At 41.4% G+C, this 19,782-nt stretch overlaps 2 protein-coding genes across 6 annotated transcripts in view; both read right to left on the reverse strand.

Moving 5' to 3' along the window:
- The window catches only part of ANXA2 (annexin A2), a 257,244-nt gene extending 257,064 nt beyond the window's left edge, over nucleotides 1-180 (reverse strand). For 2 of the 3 annotated variants that reach the window (XM_050978625.1, XM_050978624.1), the window contains exon 1: nucleotides 32-180. The gene's annotated coding sequence lies outside the window, so the exon portion shown is untranslated. The remainder of the gene's footprint in view (nucleotides 1-31) is intronic. The other variant, XM_030228439.2, reaches the window with a different exon arrangement.
- Nucleotides 181-2,674: 2,494 nt separating this feature from the next.
- The window catches only part of ICE2 (interactor of little elongation complex ELL subunit 2), a 31,884-nt gene continuing 14,776 nt past the window's right edge, over nucleotides 2,675-19,782 (reverse strand). The window contains exons 12-16 of one of the 3 annotated variants that reach the window (XR_003944895.2): nucleotides 16,387-16,471; nucleotides 16,246-16,296; nucleotides 14,936-15,191; nucleotides 13,879-14,248; nucleotides 2,675-2,730 (exon numbers count right to left, since the gene is read on the reverse strand). Coding sequence is in view for 1 of the 3 variants with exons in the window: in XM_009090110.4 (XP_009088358.3) it covers nucleotides 14,057-14,248; nucleotides 14,936-15,191; nucleotides 16,246-16,296; nucleotides 16,387-16,471 (584 nt within the window). In the remaining 2 variants the exon portion in view is untranslated. Of the gene's footprint in view, nucleotides 2,731-11,353; nucleotides 11,966-12,022; nucleotides 14,249-14,935; nucleotides 15,192-16,245; nucleotides 16,297-16,386; nucleotides 16,472-19,782 lie in introns of those variants that run through there. The other 2 variants (XR_003944894.2, XM_009090110.4) reach the window with 2 other exon arrangements.

A 19,782-nucleotide genomic window follows, 5' to 3' on the forward strand; every position in this document is an offset into this window, starting at 1 on the left:
TGCCGGGGCAGCGCTGTCGCCGATGGCTCACCTGGCTGGGGCGGGCAGGGCGGCTCTAGCGGCGACTCGGGCGGCTCTGGCAGCAGCTGGGGCCCGCGGCAGCCCGGGCGGGGTTTTGTAGGGCCGGGCGGGTCCTGCCCGCCCCGGCGCCCCCCCGGCACGGCGCTGACTCACCCGGCCGCGCCCGACTTCGGCGCAGGACGGGGACCGTGACGGGGTGGGCAAGGGTAGGGCAGGAGCAGCCTCTCCCTCCGCACCCGTGCCCCGCCGGACGCCCGGGGGTTCGGCGACACCGGGAGCAGCGCCCTGGGCTGCAGGGGTCGGGGTTCAGCCCTCAGCCCCCCTTCTCCACCTGCCCGCTGGCCGCCCACCCTGCAGATGCGACCCCCTAGTGCCGCCGGGACAAGCGGCCCCGTTCGGTTCCCCCAGCGTTCCTGGGCAGCAGGTGGCTGTTTGCAGCCCCTGCTGTGGGTTCCTCAGAGCAGCGCGGCTGTGACAGCGCTGGGGCTCTCGGGGCAGAGCACAGCAGCCGAGTCCCAGGTGCCCAGCCCAGGGCCTGCACCTCGAACGCCCCCGGCAAGCCGGGCACTCCCTGCCCCGGAGTGAGAGCTGGGCTCGTACAGAGAGCAAACCACCACCCCTACAGTGTACAGGTGGGGCCCAGCCTGCTTCCTGGAAGCCGTGCTAGAGTTCAGGGGTATCTGAGCTGGGAGAAGCCTAAATGACGTCTTGCACAAGCAATAAATGTGGAAGAATGAGACACAAGCTCTGCTCTGAGGCTGACTCATTATCATGCTCAGATAACCCGAACAGGCCTACCCCACCCAATACGGGGACAGGAAATCAGAGCTTCTCCCAGCCCGAGTAGTGAAAACTCAGTTATAGAGTCTAGGTGTTGCACTTGTAATAAAAGACAAATATAGTATAAAAGTATTTGCAGACCTTCAGTTGGATCACTTCAGATGACTGTTTCACCTCAACAGCACATAGAATTGATGTTAAATGCTGCAGAAAAAAGCAAGCACTCCCCACTCCCACTACAAGCAGTTATTCCTTTAACTTCAGCATGGTTTTCTTAACCCCTGCAGGTGAATAGATGTACACAGTTCTTAACCCCTGCAGGTGAACAGATGTACACCGTTCTTTCAAGAATATGTGGTTACTCAGTTGATTTGATTCTGCAAAGAGATACTTGTCTCTGTTAGAAGTAGTATTTTTTGTAGGCATAGACAGAGATGGCAGACATGGGGTAAAAAAGTTTTAGGCTTAGCCAGGTGCATAAAAACAGCAGTGGCAAAAGCTGGCAAACACAAAAGAGACAAGAACATGAGCTGACAGACACAGGCTGTAATTCCTGGGGTGAAACAAGATCAGCAGTACAAAAAGGGAGAAATATTAGGAAATACTACACTCGGCTTCAAACATGGAGGCAACAGAGTGGACACATGAACTGGTCATTTCAGAAGGTGAAAATAATGTTAATACACCTTTTCTGGTTAAACAGAAGTGACACGAAGGGGAGAGCCACAGGAAAAGGCATACCATGGAGCAGTGTTTTGTCAGAAAATGCCAGTGCCAATATTGCATTAGTTTGACACGTTAGCCTTGTTTTTGGCAAGGCCATTGTGGTTATTTCTCTGTGTATTAAGGAACCTGTCTTTCAAAATTAATTCCTGGCTATCCCACTTAAACCAGTGTCTGTCACTAGCAGTTAAATAATTTCCCTCTGCTTTTCAAATTTCTTAGGAAAAAAAAATATCACTGGCAATTTGGAAATGTTATTCAGAGATCAAAAATACTTACAGTCCTAGAAGTAACAACCCTTCTGTACTGCAGTATTCATTAGAGATTTTAAATAGGGATATGGAGCCAGAGAGCCAATTTGCCTCCTAATGGCTGCATAATCCCTCAGGGATAGTTTTTTAAACCCCCCTCTCTTGTCAAACATTCTTAATACAAAAGCAGAAACGAATACCCAAAACACCCTCAGCTAAAGAGAGTGTTTTCAAACATATACATTGCATTTTTGTATACAATCTGCTGAGTCACATATTAGAATTGAGGAGGAATATAATTATTCTCTAAACATTTATCTTTCAGTCCTCTACTGCTACTTCCACTTCCTTAGAAATGTTATCTTTTTAACAATTCAATACTTAAAATATGAAGTAGCTCATATATCACCATTCATTTTTGCTAACCACATCTTCATATGAACAGTTTACATAAAGTTTGATATCAAGAGAGCTATTATTATAAGCAACAGTTTCAGAAATGTCTCTAACATCCAACTCATCAGTTATTCAACCTCAGAATCACACACTGACCTCAGTTCAAAACAGACAGGAGCCTCTCTGAACTTATACAAACTTCAGGGACTGCTGAAGTGATTTCAAAAGAAAAAAGATTGACAATAGAAAAAACCCCAGTACATTCAGAGTCATGAAGATACAAACATACCCAAACATGTTACAAATTCCCTCAATTGCTCTCTGTATATGTAGGTCAACTGACATCAAAGGCACTTGTCCCAGCTGGGGAATTTTAGCAGTATGAACAGCAGAAAACACAGTCATGCTTTTGGCAGAACAACCAAACTAAAAACAAAGCCATTGATCCTGCCCATGGAAATGTTATATATTCTTCATACCTTCAAGGAAAATGTCTGCAAAACCAGTGATTTGAGGAAGGCAGCAGTCAGACTGGGCAAGCAGGAAAGCCTTCTGGTATCTGCCAAACAGGGAAAGGGAATTCATTAATGAGAAAACAGCAGCTAAGTGCCTGTATCACTTCTTAAAATGAGACCTAAGCCTCTATGTCATATTTCTGAGGATTTACCCAGAACCTGGAGGGTTTGTATAGCACCTATCCCAAGGGGTTCTGGTCCATGACCACTCCTGAGCACTGCTGCCAGCTTTAGGCTGGATAAAGGGCTGGGACAAGGACTGCACTTACCAGAAGCCAAGTGTCTCTGTGTCTGCCTCACAGGTTTTTAGTGGAAGAAAAGTGCTTCAAATAGTAAGGCAGTGCCAAGAAATGTTTTCTATTTGTTTTCACATTGTTTGGCCCCTGAACTCCCTTAAAATATCTGCATAGAAGGTGATATTTCAAATTGCCAGCAACTCACTCAGCTGCAATTCCCCATTTGTGAGCTGGCTTCCTGCATGCTGCCCACAGCAAACCAAGAGAGCACACTTTGCTTGGCTGGGGCTGCACAGAGTCCTGTGCATGGAAAAACAAATATAATTGTGCCAGCTTCCCATTCTTCCCTTCTGACTGTTCTCTGTGATTGAGCTTCAGCTTGCAGTCTGTGGACATGCTGTAGTTTCATGTGTTCCATCCTCTCAGTGACAGTACCACTGACAAGTCCACCATTCTTTTGTTAGTGCTTAATATTATTTTCATACTCATGTTATTATTTTTTGTCCCACTTTCAATTCAATATACCAATTTTTCTCTACCTCATCTACAGGATTTTTTCCTGTCATTATCTTCTTATCATATTAGTGGAGGCTTGATGTGCTTAACTTGAATATTCAATTTAAGTTCCCCTCTGAGCCAGCTTCATCTTTGCAATAACCCCACATCCTTGCATATGGGGTCACTCCAGCTGTTTTTTCTCTCACTTCTATTTTGCTCCTCCATTTACAGAGATCTTGCTCACCTCCTTTCAGGATGCTGTCCTGCAATCAATCAACACTGCATTAACACTGGAGGTATGAAGGACACAATTCTGTCAATATGTGTTGCCTATCTAAACCTGTTGCTTCAATTAAAAGAGAGGGGAGGGATCAGGAGAAAGGACTTTCTGGTCTAGGTGTGACTGAGCCTCTATCTAGTGTTGATCCCTGATTGTGTTGCAAGAGGATAATACAAATTCCATTCTGATAAGCATATGGATCAGGCAGACCTCTGGGTGTTGTTTTTGCATCTTGATTATTTGTGTCTAATTTGGGAACTGCCATGATACAAATACACACAGATTTGTTATTACCTCTCATGATAATTACAGGTTACAAAGACAGTTAAGTATAACTTAAAAGTTGTGCTAGTTGGGTTCCCAGGGTAACACTTAGGAAGTTGTTACGTCTATGGCTATAGATGAAAGAAGGAAGGACTCCTGCTTAGCACACCTACACTGCATCGGTAAAACTCTATAAACACTGAAAGGGTTGTTTTGCTTGGGAAAAGGGGAGTTGTCTTCTGGGCTGTTTGGTTTTTTAGCAGGGGGTGGAGGGAGTTTACTCTAAATATTACAGAACTATAATCCCACATATTTGAAAAATAAACTGAATACCAGAATACCAATGCCAACTTTTATCTAACATAATACCAGAGAACCAGACATCTTGTTAGGTGCTCCACCTAACAACCTAAGCCCTTGGATCAATTCTATTCTGTGCACTGTCATTCCTACACTACATGCACATTCCTGCACAAATGTTATTCTCCACTCAGAATTTCATTTATTTGAAATAATCCCTTTTAAAGAGCAAGACTTAATCTCTGGAATGATCTTCTGTGTTGGCCAGACCTCTAGTATTTTGTTATGTGTGTGTTCTACAAAGGAAGTGTTATAATAGGTAAGGTGGCTGCATTGGCTGGTTCAGTCTGGGAACAGAGAGTGAATGCAGGCATGAGCAGTGTGCTTATGAACAGATCATCCAGGTTAAACCATGGCCCCCTGCGCTGCCTGCCTTACAGCGCTGTGGTTTGCTCTATCATCTTAGACTGCTGCCTTCTGACTGGTCAGGCCCCATCTTTCTACTCATAACTCTCCAGAGCAAAGTGAATTGCATCTGCTAAAGAAAATGGTAAACAACATTCATTACATCATCAAGATACAAAAATAAGACTCAAATTGTTTCCAGTTTATCATCATCTGTTTCACACAAAGCCTATGTTACAAGAAAGGTGATGTAACCTTGTTTAAGGGGTGTGTTTCAGCAATCACTGTGACCGACAAAGACATGTTTGACATGCCCTGAAGTTACTTCCCCCATGCACAATCTCCAAGTGCCTCACACACAAGAGCCTGACAGCAAATCCTCTTGAGAGCTAGTAAAACATCTACCTCTCTACCAGATGGCTGCATCTTGAGGGTGATGTCTACCAATTTCCTTTTATATCCTGATACTGTTTCATCACCAGATTTTCCTCCAGCTACTTCTCAATGATTGTTTCTGCTGTTCAGTTCCCCTTTTCTGCCACCTTCAAGCATATCTGACTACAACCTTAGCTTGAAGTCTAACTTATTGTCAACTGTTTTCTTTGTTTGAACTCTAACATATTTTCAAGTATATTCCTGCTCTCCAGTGTAAATAACAACACCATGCTCATTCTTTTATCTTTCAATCTCAGTGGATCCTTTGACCCGGAGCCTACTGGCACATGGAGTTTGCCTCCACAAAGAGCCAGATGCTTGAGTGACTTTGGATCACACATCAAGACAAGGGAGTAACAAAGCAAAGTATTAGCTAAGATTATAGTTACAGTCAGAAAGAAACTCCTTTAGACACACACAAAAGCTAGTAACAAGCAAAGCTGTCTTGGGACACACACCCAGAGCCTAAATAAAGCCTCTACCACTTGATGAAGCTCATGAAGTTTAGATCCTTGTGGTGTAACCCATGGCACTGGCTGTCCCCTGTTCAAGGCAAACAGCACAGAATCAATCATCTTTGCTCTGTCAAGGTGCTCCGAAGGAAGCAAACCCCTTTGTTACTCTCAGCTGGCTGACACAGCTAACACGGGCCACCAACTTCACATGGGATGTAGGCTTGTCCTGACTCAGCCCAGAATACTGCACCTTCTTTCCTTCTGTTTGCCATGAGAACTAGAGTAAGCCAGAGAGGCTTGCACATTAAGCGACACAGATCCAGACAGGAATATGGATCACAACAAATGTAAACCAGCAACTCAGATAACAAGTATAGCAAAACCTAGAAAAGTAACTCCTCTGGCACATGTTTCTCATGAGTATTCCTTGTATCTGCAGCTCAAGTCCATTTCTAACCTCTACTGTGAATCACCAGCAGTTTGTGGTTTTTCAGGGCACCTCATAGGAGTAATCATCTAGTGAGGAGGAGAGATCTCCTAGCTACACATAAAAACAGAAAGGAAACACTTGCCAAACCCCTTCTACTGCTATTGGAGGTTGAATAAACTCCAACATCTTTGCACTGAATGAAAGAGTGGCAGGATATAGAAACAAACAGTCACTAAGTGTGTAACTATGTGTCAGTGCATTTCCCCAGTCCCTGGGGACTTCCTGATGCCCTGCTTGAGAGCCAGCTGCCTTTTCACGCAGAGATCACAGATTCTGAGACAAAACCAGGTCTGTAAAGCCTTGTCAGATATCCCAGTTTACCTTCTGTTCTCAGATTATCACAAATACCCCCAGCCACAGTTTAATGTACTTTGGGTTGGAGAGCTCCAGTTGTGTCTGAATCCAGGTATGATGCTGTCTTGGGTCCTAGAACTAATCCTTGAACTTAAAAAGATCAAATCTCACAACCAAACCCACTATGCTGAGTTCAGCTTTCTCAGTAATAGCAGCACAATGCTGCTGCTATAAACAGGCTACCAGTATATATGACAACATTAAGGAGAAATTTTGAACCCATTTAAAAATCAGAGTGCTTAAACCTATCACAGCTGCCAGTTCTAAAATAATGTTCCCCAGACAGCCACCATACTGGAAAACACTGCAGAAAATATTACCAGGGCACGTAGGAGCCCCTTACATCATCCAGAACAGAGCAGCATGAATAATCACTGCAGAGTTTTTGGCCTGTCTTGCCAAAGGACAGAAACAGCTACAAAAGATGGAAGCTGCCAAAAGTCTTCAGGGAATTTTTTTCCCTAGGAATAGTGTTAAAAGCTTGAAGTCTTTTGTGCTTCATTGTTTCCCATCATTATGTGCTCTTTCCACTTTAGTGACTCATAACACAAACAGTCCCATGGTTTGGATTAGTCTCCTAGCCTCTGCCAAAGTACTGGAGAGGCTGTCACACCTTAAATATGTACCTAAGAATCCTGGGGAATAATTCTTAAAGGTTCAAGGCATCTAATTAAGCACCAACTAAACTTACTCTAAAAATGCTTACACACCAGGTTCCTATAGCAAATCCACAGGCTGCTAACTGCATACTGCAAAAATGATCTCCTTGTTGTTTAACATCATGCCACCTCTGAAATGACCCAGGAAAACGAATTTCAAAATCACTTACAGTGACAAGTTCATTGAGACAAGTCAACATACAATTTCTACAGCAATCTGGAACACAGCTAGAAATTTTCAATTGAAATCAATGATTCTGTGAAATAGCAAGAAAAGGGTTTTTTGTGGCTTGTTTCAAAACACATCAACTTTGTTTTAGTACAAAATAGCATAAACCACAGGATTTTGAGAAAGTTCTTGCATGATCTGAACTTCATTACCTAAATTAGGATCAGCTGAGGTACTAGCTGGGAATGAATGATGCCTTTCAAGACAAAGGAATGTCACAGATTCCTAATTACACAGTACTGTCTACAGTGATGTTTTTGTTGCTCTTTTAAGTGGCATCTTACAGCTTTAGAGAAAAATCAAGGCAAGGAAAGTTGACTTCAAAAAGCTGTTGATTGAGTGGCTGCTACCAAGAGATTTGTTTCTGCCAGGCAGGCTAAGACTTGTTTTTCCAGGTCAGAAGCACAGGTGCGAATTCTAAAACCAGAGATCTCTTCCTCTAATGAGTAAGAAAAAGTATATTAACAGCCTATTGTTTTAGCATGGAGTACACATAATATTTAACATTTTTACATTTGATTGCAGATAAGCCTTCAGGAAACACTTCTGCTGGAGCTGGATAATTTCAGTGCCATGTCCTGCATGTCAGTAGCCAGTGCTCACATCAGGGACAGGTGAGGAGACAGAACAAAAGGCTGCAGTGCCAACACAACTACAGATAATTTTTCAAACAACTTCTCAACACTAAGGTTTCTTTTTCTAATGCTACTACCCCCCAGGAAGTTATTAATACAAGAATGAGCAGCCATCAGTGTGTGTATACAGTAACTGAGCTCAGAACAGCAGAGGAAAGAGCCCAGCTGGCTGATGAGCAAGGACAGGCATGGAAAGCCAGCCAGCCATCATCTTTGCTCTGGGGAGGGAGGCTGGACCAAAGAAAGCCTGAAACTTGCACATACACACAGGAGCATGGAGACACAGACATTCTTCACAGTTTGTTTGGGCTGGTAGAACACCTACAAATGGAAGACAATGTATTTTTTTGATAACTAGGATATTGTGTGAATTATTCTCCCTACAGAGGACAGGAAACAAACTTATTTATTCATGTACCTACATGCAGATTTTCTGTTTATTTAAACAACCCAAGAGGCTGGTGACAGGTCTACTGACCCACAAGATGCTTCTTCTCCAGAGACAGCAACAGCATCAGTACAAAATTCTCTCCAAGTCTCAACCTCCACGTGCTGCTTTTGCACTAAACAAGTCACTCTAATCAATCTCACTGTGCATTCTGCTTAGGTTAGTTGCAAACCAGCTGAAGAATTTCAACTGTGATGTGAGCACTTGTTAATTTACAAATGGCTACAAAAGCTGTTGAAAGCAGCACGTGCAGCTTTGCAGTAACTATACCTTCTTGTCATTTCATTATTCTGCTACAAACAAAGAATATCCAGAGAGCTGCACAAGGTTACTGTCCTCCTGTCAGTCAAGGGAACAGAACTGCAGTTAACTGCAAGGTTCTGAAATAAAGCAGTTTTGACTGCTGAGGTACCTTTTAACTACAAGACCTGCTCAGCCATGGGCTTCTGACAGCTTTTTCCTTCCCTCTTTTTTTAAGCTCAAATTTAATCCAATCATTAAAATACTTGTTGAAGTGCTCTGTCTACTTGGCAGCATAGCCCACACCACAGACAGAGTGATGGGTGACTTATTTCAGCAGGAATTTTTTTTTTGCACTCCTCCTGGTTTATTTTGTTTGTGCCAAGATTTGGTAGGTGGAGCTTTTCAATCAATTGCAGCAGACCTGGCACAGGGTGGCACTCATGCTGTTCACTCAAAAATGTTAAAGATAAAAATCATGAACAAAGAGGAGTTTTCAACCTTTCAAAGGTTGCATCATTATTCCAAATTGTTTTCAGTGATGAAATTAAATTCTAAACAAGTACTGCCATGCTTTAAAACAGTTTCTGAAAAATACACCAGAAGCATTGATCTCAGTGTGAATTTGACTACACTGATTCTTAAGATGGGTATTTCTAAATTTATTTTCAGAAAATCCCTACATTGCTCTCTTTATGCTGAAGTATATCAGAAGAACTGACACGGGAAGAAGCAAGAGAACTTCAGTAAGAAAGGCTATGCTGCACCATTCCTTTCAAACCATAGCAGAATTCACTAGAGCAGCAGCTGTGGCAGCAGCAAACCTTGGAGAGAAGAGAGGAACAGTCATAGCAAGACTTTCTGTTACATCTGTTTGGGAAAACAGCTCAACTCTCATATACACAGATGCACCCTCTCATCAGGGAATTAATCTAGAAACATAAATTTCAGCTGAGAATATGTGCTGCCAGCACCTGATTCTGTGCCTGGATATAGAATTTGACATCCTTCAGTTTTAAATCTGAAAAAGCACTAGAATGGTCCATACCTTTCTTTATTTTCCACAGTTGATCACCTGAAGGTACTTGCACATGAATCTACATATGAACTCTGAAAGTCTATTCTATGATCACAAAAAGTCTTCATAAGGAAATGCCCACACATTCTGACTGTCTGTACAGAGGATGGGGATTTGAACCCTGTGACCTCCCCAGGAACACCTTTAGTACCTGTGGAAGAGATGGGACAGTCTTCATTTGGCATTACTTTATCATCTTTGATGCTGTTATGTGGAGGAATTCAAGAGCTTCATGAACATACAATCTAACTCTTCTCATGGTGCTCACACAGCGCAGTGCTAGAAAAGACTGACTGCATTTAGATAACATGATCAGCATCCTTAGAGTAGCACAGAGTCTCATGTTTGCTATTTCTCTGAAGGCATTAGTTTCTAAAAACTTGAAATTATGCAAGAATTCAGGACTGTGGTGGGGAATGGACAGGGAGTCTACAGGTGTCACTTCTAAATAAAATTTCCAAAATACAGTTTCAGTTACATGCCCTTGAGTATCAAAAGGCTTGAAACACTCAAAAGTATTTCAAGGCTTATTAAAACCTACAACTACTTTAAAACTCTAGATTACCTTTGTTCAAAGGATCCTGATGATAGCTGCCATAGTAGAGCTTGCTCTTTTCTTTCTTGCCAAGCTGTATTCACTTGGCAGTATGTGAGCAATGAGAGGCCCGTGGTGTGTGCTTGTTCTCAAGGCACAGGCAGATAAGGTGACATACCTGGCCACTCATGCTGCCATACAATGGAGGCATCTCATGCACAGGTGAAAAACTGCTGAGCAAAGTACCTCTGAGTAAGTTGCAGTGAAACTGAAATGTATTCATGCATGTTTTGGAACAGCTGGCTCTGTGCACTGCAGTGAGAGGAACCCTGTCAAGCTGAAGGAAGCAAAGAGGCCAATTAGATTTTATAGCTTTGGTCAACAACACCAGGATCCTTCTTCGGGCTCCTCTCACCAAGGATATTGCCCATTTCAAAAATAAAGGAATACTTGTCCTCTAGTAGGGCTATCAAAACTAGGAAATGCACACTTGGAAAAACATGCTGTGAATACTCAGAAGGATGTGGCTGCTGTATTTCATTTCAAGAATCAGAGAAGATGTCACTGGGGTCTGTAACAGCCCCTCCCTTCCCCACACAGTTATGTTTTTTTAATACCACTTTTAAAGTGACACTGTTCTTCTAATATTTATAGAAATATTTTAATCACAAACAATAACAAGGCTGTTTTCTCTACTACCTCTACTGTTAACATGTCAGACAAAGCTGCCATGCTGTCTTGGGGAAGAATGGGGCTTTCAGGCCTTTTCTGTTTTTTTTTCCACTCACTGTTAAGCAGAAGTATCAATACTGAGAAATGCCCTGAAGGCTGCACTAGGACTGCTACTATTTAACAATAATTACACTAAATTATTCTACAATTTAAAAATTGGCAGCATGTTTTAGTTCCATAAAACCAACAAAAAATCCCTCAGCAAGGTATATCACGATGTCTCCTCACCCTACAGACACAGCCATGAGTAAGAGCAGCCTGAGATGATCTACAGACCTTCATAAGGCTCAGAATGGCTAAGGAGGGCATAATCCAAATGCTTTATGCTTAAAGAGACTGTCACCTGGCCACCAAATGTATTTTCTGGCATTGAGAAGGAAATTTGAGATGTATAATACAGCCATGTATTTTTGAAAACATTTTAGTGTAATGATTTGGACATACAAGAAAAGAATTTAAACTTGCAAACAAAGTTTAACAATCTCTGTAGAAAAATACATTCTAAGAGCAACTAAAAAAAGGTGAATATATTTTTAGTACAGAGAAATTTAACATACCAAGCAATGACAGTGTTTCTGGGAAGGACTGTACCCACACTATAGGAAAGGACATTTTATTAAGAAAGAAAGAGCTTAGTTATATAACTTCTCAGAGAAGCATCTGAGAAAGTTTCACATGCAGACTTCAACAGGGCAAGAGACTGAAAATGGTGCAACTTCTACCAGTAGAACTAGAAGCAAGCTCAAATGCAGGTCAGCACTAAGCATTCTGAAAGATTACACCTGACCTGACTTTCATATTCTTTTGGAGACAGGCTGCTATTTAAAACACAGCACAAAGAAATCAGAAGCAAAAGAAATACCTCTTCAAATGGCTCAATAACTGCTACTGAACTTCACAGCATAGAGGTGGGCAGAGTCCCTTGCTGCTGGCATCTCCCACCTTCCAGGACCAGAATGGATGACTGGTCACTTGGTCCCAGCTCTCTGTGCTTCCAGCTGCTAGGCTACATTAGAAGAAGAGAAAAAATGCAGCAAATCTTTCCTAATATATTTTACATAGACAGCTTCTATTGTATTCTAAAAGTGCTTGCAGTCAGAAAAGGTGAAGAGATTTAGCCAGTCACACATGAGAATGGGAGCACTTTATCAGTGCATAGTGCAAACGACATCTAAAAACTCTCATTACTACAGAAATAAAGAAAAGTCAGATTCACAGCCAATAACCCACTCACACTAACATAAAGAACTGATAAACTGGTTTTGCAGGCCAACCAATCACCTCAAATGCCAGGTCAGAATGCCTCCCAGTCCTCCAAGACTACCCTCAAACTGTCTGAACATGATACAATGCCACCAATTTCATCTCCTAATGAGCACCAGTGAATGAGGAGAACCAGACACCCATCAGTAATCTCTCACAGCATGGAACACCTCTGCTCAGAGACCTTGCTCCATTTCTGGTGGTTTGTAGCTCAAAGCTGAACCAGGTGAGCTGGTCATGGATAGAGCTTCTCAGGGTCCAGCACTACTCAGTATTTCTGTGTCAGCTGGATAATGTGACCAAATCAATTTTCCTTGAGTTTGCAGATGACACCAGAGGCAGAAGAGGGAGGTAGAGGTGCCAGATGAGGCACTCTTCAGAGAGACTTGGACAGTCTGCACAACCAGGCCAACAAGAACTGCAGGAGCCTCTGCAGAGATGAAGCCCTGCACCCACAATGCAACAATGCCAAGCAGCAGCACAGGCTGCTCCACTGCAGTTCTGCAATTAGTACACCTTAATTAGTAATGTACCAGTGTAAGGTAAAAGGCATAGAGACAGATGAACAAACAGACCATACATTTCTTCCTCATGAACTGCATTGGGAAAGCAAATTCCAAACAAGTCCAGCAAAAAGTTTTTTACATACAAACTGAAAAGTTCCTTCAGTCCCCCAGACAGAGTCAGTTATCTGGGAAGAATGACTCACAGCTAAAGCATTCCTATTATGACAAATCTCTAAGGGCATTTAGGATTTTGAATCAGAACTATTTGTAAATTGCAAACACAAGTTCAGCTTATCAATACCTTAATACTGCACAGAAAACAAGCCGTGGTCCAAAGAAGGAATAAACTGAATAAATACATCTAACAGCTGGAAAAAAGCCACATCAGAAAATGCTTTGTATTTCACAAAGAAGTTTTTAATATACATTCATTATTGAAGTCTGATTTCAAAAAAAACCCTACCTCCAGGACTTTTTAGCAGGTATACCCCAGTAAACCATTTTTGTTTTTTATTTTTACCCTCATGACATTAAAACATGTCCTATCAAGTCCCAGTGAGCAGAAGAATGTTGATCAGATGAGTGTACTTGGTAACTTCCTCAGTCCAAACAAAATACTTGGAAGAACACCTTTAGGACCTCTGCTTTTTGTGACAGCAGTTTAAACATGCAAAAATGCAGCTCTTCTGTTATTATTTTACTTGTTTAGCTGCACTTTTAAGTTTTCCAATGCAGATTTATGGCCCTTACTATTCAAATAAACACAGCTTTTGTCCTTCATATGTTACACCTTTCTAAAAAGAAAAATGTATTTTTGTAAGTTATTTAAAAGCCAGTAGACACAATGCGTCAAAAAAGCTAAATAATTAAATACAAGTTGTTGCTCTTCTATACAATGCATGAAGTAAAATACATCTTTAAAATACGTGAGAACAAAAATCTGTAGAGAATCTGGAAGAACTGGGAAAGCTTAAAAGTATTTTTCTGGTTATGTGGTATGAGAGGTTGTTGTCAGCCACTTCTTGACTCAAGATGCAGCTTTGCTATAGATGTCACCAGACCAACAGAAGACACAAGAGCATAACCAGACACAACCCTAACCTCTGTTCCCCATAACCAGCCAAGCGGCTGTAGCCACATTCTTTTTTACCTCTGACTGATCTTGAGATTTTCACTTGAAACATGTCCCCTGAGGTACCAAAGGGTTAAAGGTTTAGAGAATGCTTCAGCTATTGGAGCCATTTCCCCTGCCAGCTTCTTCTGGCTCCTCTGAAGCTCCAAGAAACCTCAGATGTTTTGTGTTCTCTTGTTCTTCTCCAGGCTTATTCCTAATTCAGTTGCACTTTGTTGAATTTAGTTTTCCACTTTTTCTTCACTTTTCCTTGCTTGTAGAAATCCTTCCTCAGCTTCTTTGGAGCCACACCTTCATTTCTAGCAGGCTTAGCTGGCTTGCCTTTGGTTTCCATAGCTACTGGCCTTCCCTTATGGGGTGTGTCCAACTGTCCTTTCACCCCAGCCATCTACACACACAAGGGGAGAGAATTAGAAAAAAAAAAAACAACTCAGAAAACCAAACTGGAATTACCAGAATTAATCATCTTCAATCTGTACTGAGCACAAATATGTACAACTACATTCAGACAACTGCCTTCTAATCTATGTAGTCTCAGACAGATCCACAGGGCACATCTGCACTGGCACAGCTGCTCTTCAGTCAGCAGGGGGAAGTGACCAATCCTGCCTCTTCCCTGCCTATGTGCCTGCATTTCCTTCTGGCAGAAAGCAAAGTGCACAAGGTAATTAGGAATGGATGCACAGCAATTTTACCCTCATATGAAGGCAGGCTGTGGCTAAAACATGTAACTCAACCTACAAACCATCTCACAGTGCACACAGCTGGGCACAGTTAGCACATGGCTTCTACACAAATGAGTCTCTGCTGAAGAAAAATAATGCTTGAAAATTTTCTCACTTTTAAAGGGCCATACTAGCTCAAAAATAGTAAAAGTGAGAGCACGATCTTTGGGAAATTTCTAAAGCATGATAGAAATCACTTATTCACCAACATAAATACAAAGCAGGATGGATTCCCAAAAAATTTCTAGCCCCTGAAGATGACAGATAAACTATATCAACTGTACCCCAAGGGACTGAAATAGGTTATTCCTAAACTGCTGATCTGCTTTTCCATCAAGTGAGATACTGACCTTCTGTTTCCACCCTTCGCAGGGTGCAGGTGGAAAGGTGCATGGAACTCTTCCATGAATGATGTGGTAGGGTAAAGGGAGGCTGGGATCCAGGGGAACCCATGGGACTGAGAGAGTGGCAGGTACAGCAGGCAGATCACTGTGAGCTTTGTGCAAGTTATAGGATGATCTCGTGCTCTTGTCAAGAGAACTCTTGTAAATTGCAACTGATGAATCTCCTGCAGCATGAGTCAATAAATAAGAGCCCTCCTCCAAACTAAAATGAGAAAAGTTCAAAATGAAAAATATTTAAACCAAATTTTGGAGCTTTTTTATTTGATCAAAATAGTTAATACATTCTTAATGCAAAAGTAGAACATCTTGAGGTGCTTAATCCCTTTAGATGTTTTATAAAAAAGACTGTGTACAAGAAAGCATTAAACTGTATTGATAAATACCTATTAATTATTGTGTTTATGATGTATTCATAATGTACTAATTTATCAACAATGTACAGACTGTACATCATATGTCATCATATTCATCCAAACATGTAAGCATACACCGAAAATCATCCATGTTGGGTAAACTGTAATTCCTTAACCAGCATCTTATAAAGAACAATGCCCACATGGACACAAGCACAAGGAACAGATGAGCTTTCAACACCCACAGGATTAAACAGGTTTTCAGGAAGATGAAGATCTACCAACTGTCCGTATCAAAAATCTTAGTCAAAAATCATGAACCTACAGCAATTATAAAGAGCAGGAAAATCCCTCTGTAATCTGAAAGAAAAGGCTTCACACTCAGTGCAAGAAGCAAGCTTCACCAAAAACATGAAGACACTTGCAGGCTGAAAGCCTTGAAGCAGCTACGGAAAGAAGCAGGAGAAAGGCTGCAATGGTGTACAGAGAAAGGCTCTGTAAGTCAAGGCAAGCAGAAGTGAACAGAGGGTTATTCCTACCAACGAAGCAGAAAGACTGCCAAAACCCAAACTCCATGTGTCAGCCCATATACAGAACATTACACCTCACTCCTGTGAACTGTTTACTCAGCTCCTAAGAGCCCAGTTTGCTCTCTTGAAAAACTGGTTCACAAACCTCAAGTTCTTATTCTTTTGCATAATTTATGCAAACCTTGTAGTACCAGGCACATTTTAGACAGTACTGCATTATGCTATGATAGACCTAATAGAGAACCTGTAAAACATAAAATTCTTCATGTATACAAAGAAATAAAAATCAGAGTAGACAAACATTCTACAGAAGAAACAGGATGAGCTGGGTAATGTGGCAAACAAGTACAATGAACAAAAATTGAGAACTTACTCAGACACCTTCTTCAAAATATGATGAAGTATATTTAATGAATTTGCAGGTCTGTGAAAGAAAAAAATAGCAAAAGTAGTAACTTGCAAGGATTGTTAGGACTGGAAATTCATTGCTAAAAAACTTACTAAAAATACTCACTTAATCAATCCAAGTTTTTCTCTTAAAGTTGCTGAAGACATCTTTTCTAGCATAATAAGCTTAGACGTAAAAGCATCAATATGTGCTGAAAAAAGAAATTTAATTAATACACTAAAAATAAAACCAAACAAATATAAGAGCATAATATGCAGACCTTTTAAGAGGGATAAAAAACTTTGCTCTTTTGGCATTGAACAATGAAAAGTACGTATCAATGTTACACCACAACAGAGAGTAAAACGTGCAGCTCCTTTAAGCACAGGCATCTGTACCCTGTCTTTGCAAACCAAGAGATGCCTGACTCCAGCAAACCTTACATCTTAGGTGGTGTGTGGGATACACAACCTTATCTTACCCTAATCTCATCAGTTAGTTGTACTTTCTCAAGTTCATTTGACCCTTATCACTTTGCTTCCTCACTGGACAGATCCCAAAAGCTGATCTTTAACAACAAATTTACTTTTGCATTTAATATACTTGCTTGCTTTTCCATTCTGATCTACTGCATGACTTTCTAGGAATGCTGACCTTTGTCTCTTGACTTTTCTCCCCTTTCTCACCTGAGGAATTACAATTTACAACTTAGGCCTTGATCATGGCAAGTTGTTAAAAACTATTTGTCTTTGACACCGTGAGAAGCAACAATTCAAAGCTCTCCTCATCACATTTCTAAAATAAAAGCTGCCAAGGCCAGTTTAACCCACGTTTCAGTTGAGCAATAAGGATCACCAGCATAGCTTGGACATGGATTTGGCTACTGTACTTTGCCTTCTGGTTCTTTCCATGCTAAGGTTTTCCCAGGAATCTATTCTATTTCAGCTCCCAGAAGGAGGATGAGGAAAAGGCAGCATAATAAAATACAGCCTACTCTGGAATTTACTGTCTTCCTACAAATCTGCTCTCTTAGGAAGTGTAAATGCTTCAATTGCACAGTTAAAACTGCTAAATCAAAGCACTGCACATTCCAAGCTACCCATCTCTAAGTTTATGTGCTGTGTAAGAAGACTAAGTAATAACTCTCACTCCAACAAATTAAAAAAGATGCACTAGGACAACCCATTTCTTTTAAACATTGTACATTTGTTAGTCTTGCACAAAATACTAATATCAAAAGTAAGTAGCAAAATTTTGTATTTTACATTGCTGACTACAAAAAGAGGCTTGAAGTCATTATTAAAAAAATATAATTAAAAAAAACATCTGTTTGAGTTCTGTATTCCTCACCAGCCTCTCCTTAAATCAGACTTCTCTACTTCTAAACACACTCACAACATAACTGGGAAAAACCCAGTAATTACAAAATATCTACGAACTACTTCCACCTAGTTTATATAACTATATCTTTGAGAAGTGACTGATTGAAAATACTCGACAAGTAGTAAGTTACCCAAGACTAAGTATTTTTTTTCTACCCATTCTTCAAATAATGTTAAAGGCCAATATTATTCCATGCACTTGAATGTAAACTGTTCTTGCAGAAAGTTTTGCTTAGGCACTTAATGTAAATAAGTGAGTAATGGTCAGGGTAAAAGGCTCCTATTAATCAGTGAAGCTTATCACAAGTTTATTTACTGCTTAGACAAGTATAAGTGCCTTATTTGGGAAGCTTGTCACAGAGATTACTGCCTTTGCAGATACAGGATTTCCTATCTGAGCAGCAAGGGGACTTAACCAAGGCAGGTGCTAGCTAGCAAGAGGAAGACAGTGCTCTTTGTTTGATGATAGTATCTCTGCTTTTTGAGAACATCCTAAAAAAAAAAAACCACCTCAGCTTCATTTCCCCCCCCGGCCATGGTTACAGATCTGATTTCTGCTCAACCCCTGAGTCACAGCAGAGCTGAGATCCTCCTCCTGTCACACACAACAGTGCTGGACAATTATGGGGCACAGACCAAGGTCCAAGGAACCTTTCATCCATACTTGCCTGGCAACACAGTTAAGTCTGAGATGGCTGAGACAGCAAATTAAGCTTTTTCAAGAGCCAAAACCACCAATGCAGTTTGACACTGAAGTCTGATAAATGCTTAAAATTTTAAGTTAAAGGCTTAACGGTCTGATCATTAATGCAAGTTGTAGGTACTGTGTTAGTAAGATGATAGTTTTCAAACCATATTGTTCCATCCTTCCACAGTCATACTGTGAGGTAAATTTAAAAAGAGCAGTAACTTTATGGCTTTACAAAATGTTTCATGTAAAAATTCTTTTATTATAGAACACAGCATTTCACTTAATTCAAATTATAGCAGGATTTCAGAAGCTCTCTGCCTTTCTCCTTACACTGAACAGATCACTGCAGCAGTCTTACTGTCAGGTATCAGATTAGTGACAGAGCATGAGAGATTAACCCTATTTCAGGTTGCCCATAACACCAGGATATCATCACCCTCAGAGAACTGTCCCTGGAGTTTCAGGACCAAGCTCTCTGCTGCAAGGAGCCCTCTGAGTAAATCTGAGTGCAAGACTGCATTTTTCACAGCTCCCTTAGGAATACAAACTGAAAGGCAGAATTTCACAGCTGCCTTGCAATATACCCAGAGCAGAAGATGACTGCCCAAGTAGAATATGATAACAGCTGCCTATTAAAAACTGTGGTAGATGCTCTAGAATAGATATTTACTTCCACATTTTTTTACCTACTCTGTAAGAAACTACATGGCAGTACCAAGAATCTGCCCCACAGGCCTGGAATACCCATTTACTGCGCAGGACAGTGACAACCCAGAGTATCCTGCACCTCCTCAGAGCCCACAAAAGGAGAACTCCTGTGTGCCCCAGGGCTTGCTTCTGCAAAAAGTATCCAGGAGCTGACAAACCAACACAACTGGAATAACCAGTGCTTCTTCATCAAGGATACTTCATCCCAAGCATGGGAACAGAGATGTGCTGGAGGCCAGGCCAGTGCAGCCTGCCAGCCCAGGGCACTGCCTGTTCCTCAGCCAGCAGGGACCTACAGGAGATAGAGGAAAGCTGTGCTGGGAGGGGAGGACTCTTCATCTGCAACAACACCTGCACACCCAGCCTGCTGTCTCCTACATTGCCGAGAACCTCCATAAAAAGAGGTGGTGGCTGGATGAGCTGTCTGCAAACTCCTGTGCAAGCCATACCTTCAATTTCCTGTACTGGGAGATTAGCTAGACACTCACTCCTTTACCTTGTGTACTTCACAAACATCAGCCCTCTCTCCACAGTTCACTGTTTCCTCATGCTGCTTGCCACTCTAGAAATGTTAATAAAAACTTGGATAACATTTCCTACAGGAAGCCCAACTGCAGTGCAGCTCAGTATGCTGGACACATCCTCAGTGTAAATATTCAGAATGCACTCAGAGTGCTCTGCTTGCTAGAGAGCAGCAAGGCCTCTGTACTGTACATTAAGGTACAGTTACAAACGGAACTC

This window comes from Serinus canaria, chromosome 10 (assembly GCF_022539315.1).
Source record: "Serinus canaria isolate serCan28SL12 chromosome 10, serCan2020, whole genome shotgun sequence".
In the NCBI taxonomy this organism is placed as follows: Eukaryota; Metazoa; Chordata; class Aves; order Passeriformes; family Fringillidae; genus Serinus; species Serinus canaria.